The sequence below is a fragment of the Ipomoea triloba genome, chromosome 4 (genome assembly GCF_003576645.1).
Source record: "Ipomoea triloba cultivar NCNSP0323 chromosome 4, ASM357664v1".
Taxonomy (NCBI): domain Eukaryota; kingdom Viridiplantae; phylum Streptophyta; class Magnoliopsida; order Solanales; family Convolvulaceae; genus Ipomoea; species Ipomoea triloba.
Genome location: NC_044919.1, coordinates 30,528,480 through 30,530,470, shown reverse-complemented (window position 1 = coordinate 30,530,470; position 1,991 = coordinate 30,528,480). Strand labels below are relative to the sequence as shown.

At 30.5% G+C, this 1,991-nt stretch overlaps 1 protein-coding gene across 1 annotated transcript in view; it reads right to left on the bottom strand.

Annotated features, from left to right (window-relative positions):
• LOC116015841 (CLIP-associated protein-like) overlaps window positions 1-1,991 on the bottom strand; it is an 11,402-nt gene that overhangs the window by 6,864 nt on the left and 2,547 nt on the right. The window contains exons 4-6 of the mRNA XM_031256007.1: window positions 1,882-1,950; window positions 1,584-1,749; window positions 1,215-1,376 (exon numbers count right to left, since the gene is read on the bottom strand). Of these exons, the coding sequence (XP_031111867.1) occupies window positions 1,215-1,376; window positions 1,584-1,749; window positions 1,882-1,950 (397 nt within the window). The remainder of the gene's footprint in view (window positions 1-1,214; window positions 1,377-1,583; window positions 1,750-1,881; window positions 1,951-1,991) is intronic.

Below are 1,991 nucleotides of genomic sequence, written 5' to 3'. Positions count from 1 at the left end.
CCCCCGCCTATCACGGCAACACTTTAGTTTACTCACACACAAAAGACCTATTTGCAGAAAAACTATACAGACTACACATCTTAAAAGCCTGATCTGTATCAAACCCCTTTGCACCAAAGCAATTACAGAAAAGTTAGGGCCTGTTTATTAACAGAAAATTGTTTTCTGTTTTCTGTTTTCTAATTTTTCAGTTTTCATTCTCTGTTTTCCATTCTATGTTTTCTGTTTAGAAAACTCGTTTACTAACACTTATTTTTTCAAATTTATTTTTTTAGATTAACGTTATATAATTAACAATAAGTTTAATTTCAAGTGATTTTTAGACCTTATATTTAAAATATTTTAAAATATATTTGGTTTAAATAGGATAAATATATTTTTTACTTTTAAGTCCAATGTGTAAAAAATTTACATTTGATATCCGAACCAAATTTATATCTGTATATAACATAAATAAAAATATATTTGAACCAATAACTTATTAAGTTCACATAAAATTTAGTTTAGATAATATTAATATTTTTTGAGCTAATATTTAAAATATGTTTGGATATATTCATTTGAATGACATGTATATAATATATAATTTTTATTTTGAATTCTAATATAGTAATATATGTGAAATTTTGAAATTCGATATCTGGACCAAACTTGTATCCGATATAACATAATTAAAAATATCCAAACCAATAATCAATCAAGTTCAATCCAAATATAAAACGTGGTATAGATTTCAATTTTTAATTTTGATAATATGAATGATGTATAATTTTAAGCATAATCAAATAAGTTATGTTTAAATAAGTAATGCAAGTAGAAAAGATAGAAGATGATGATAAGTAAAAGAAGATGATAATAAATGTAATCATAGTAATGAATAAATATGTAAGTAGATAATGGTGAGAATGTGGTTATAGTGACATATAGTCTAATAGATGATAGCTGATTCGGTTTTCCATTTAGAAAACAGTTTTTTATAGTGTTTCAGTTTTCTAGAAAACTGGAAAATTATTTCCTGTTTTCAAAATGGAAAACTGTGCTAAGTAAACATGTTTTCTGTTTTCTGTTTTCCAGTTTTCTAAATTTCCAGAAAATTGGAGAAAATTTCCAGTTAGTAAACGGGCCCTTAAAGTCTTAAACATTGATTCAACAATTAGCATTATTTCAAACTTGGATTATATTGGGGGTCAGGAGCAGTGCAGTAGTTGACCAACCTCCAATTACAAGTCCTTCTACTCTCTGCATGGCAGCAATACGGATAGACCAATCCTTCTCTGGTGAAAGGGTGGAGGTAATCTTCTCAAATTCCTTTATGAGTTCCTTTTCAGAGTATACTTTGATTGGGTCAACAGGTTTTTCAATCATATCACCATCTCCTGTTGAACAACAGAATGCATAACTTAGAAATGGTGGTTCCTCGATTCTTTTACCCCTTACTTTTGACAGCTTGAGTAGCTAGATCCATAACCCCTTCAATTAGTTAGACCACATCATGGAATACATTGCAGCTCAACAATCAACAACCTAGGGTAGTATCAGGCCACTTTTACAGGAACACAATGCCAAAAGAAGAATGCACTAACCTCCAAAAAGAGATGCATCCCTTGTTGAATTCTTGGCCTTAGGACTGCTTTTCTTGGGATTATGGTTCAGAGATCCTATATCATGGGCAGGATAGTTACTAGTGCGTCCATTGGCAGTTTTAGTTTTGGGCTCAATCCTCTCTAGTCTTGCATAAATATCTTTTAACTGCCGTCAGTTCACACATTAGAGCGAATCTTCAGCAGAAATCTTATTTGTTGTGCCACAATTTAATTCAGCTTGGTAAATATGTCCATTGAAAAAAGCAAGAAGGTGGCCATCTATGGCCCATGGACCTACCATCATTAGAGGAAGATCATGACGCTGAAGTTCATCACGAAACTGAGGTCCAACATTTTTATGCATTTCCTAAATTATTAAAAAAAAAAAAAAAAAAAAAAAAAAAAAAG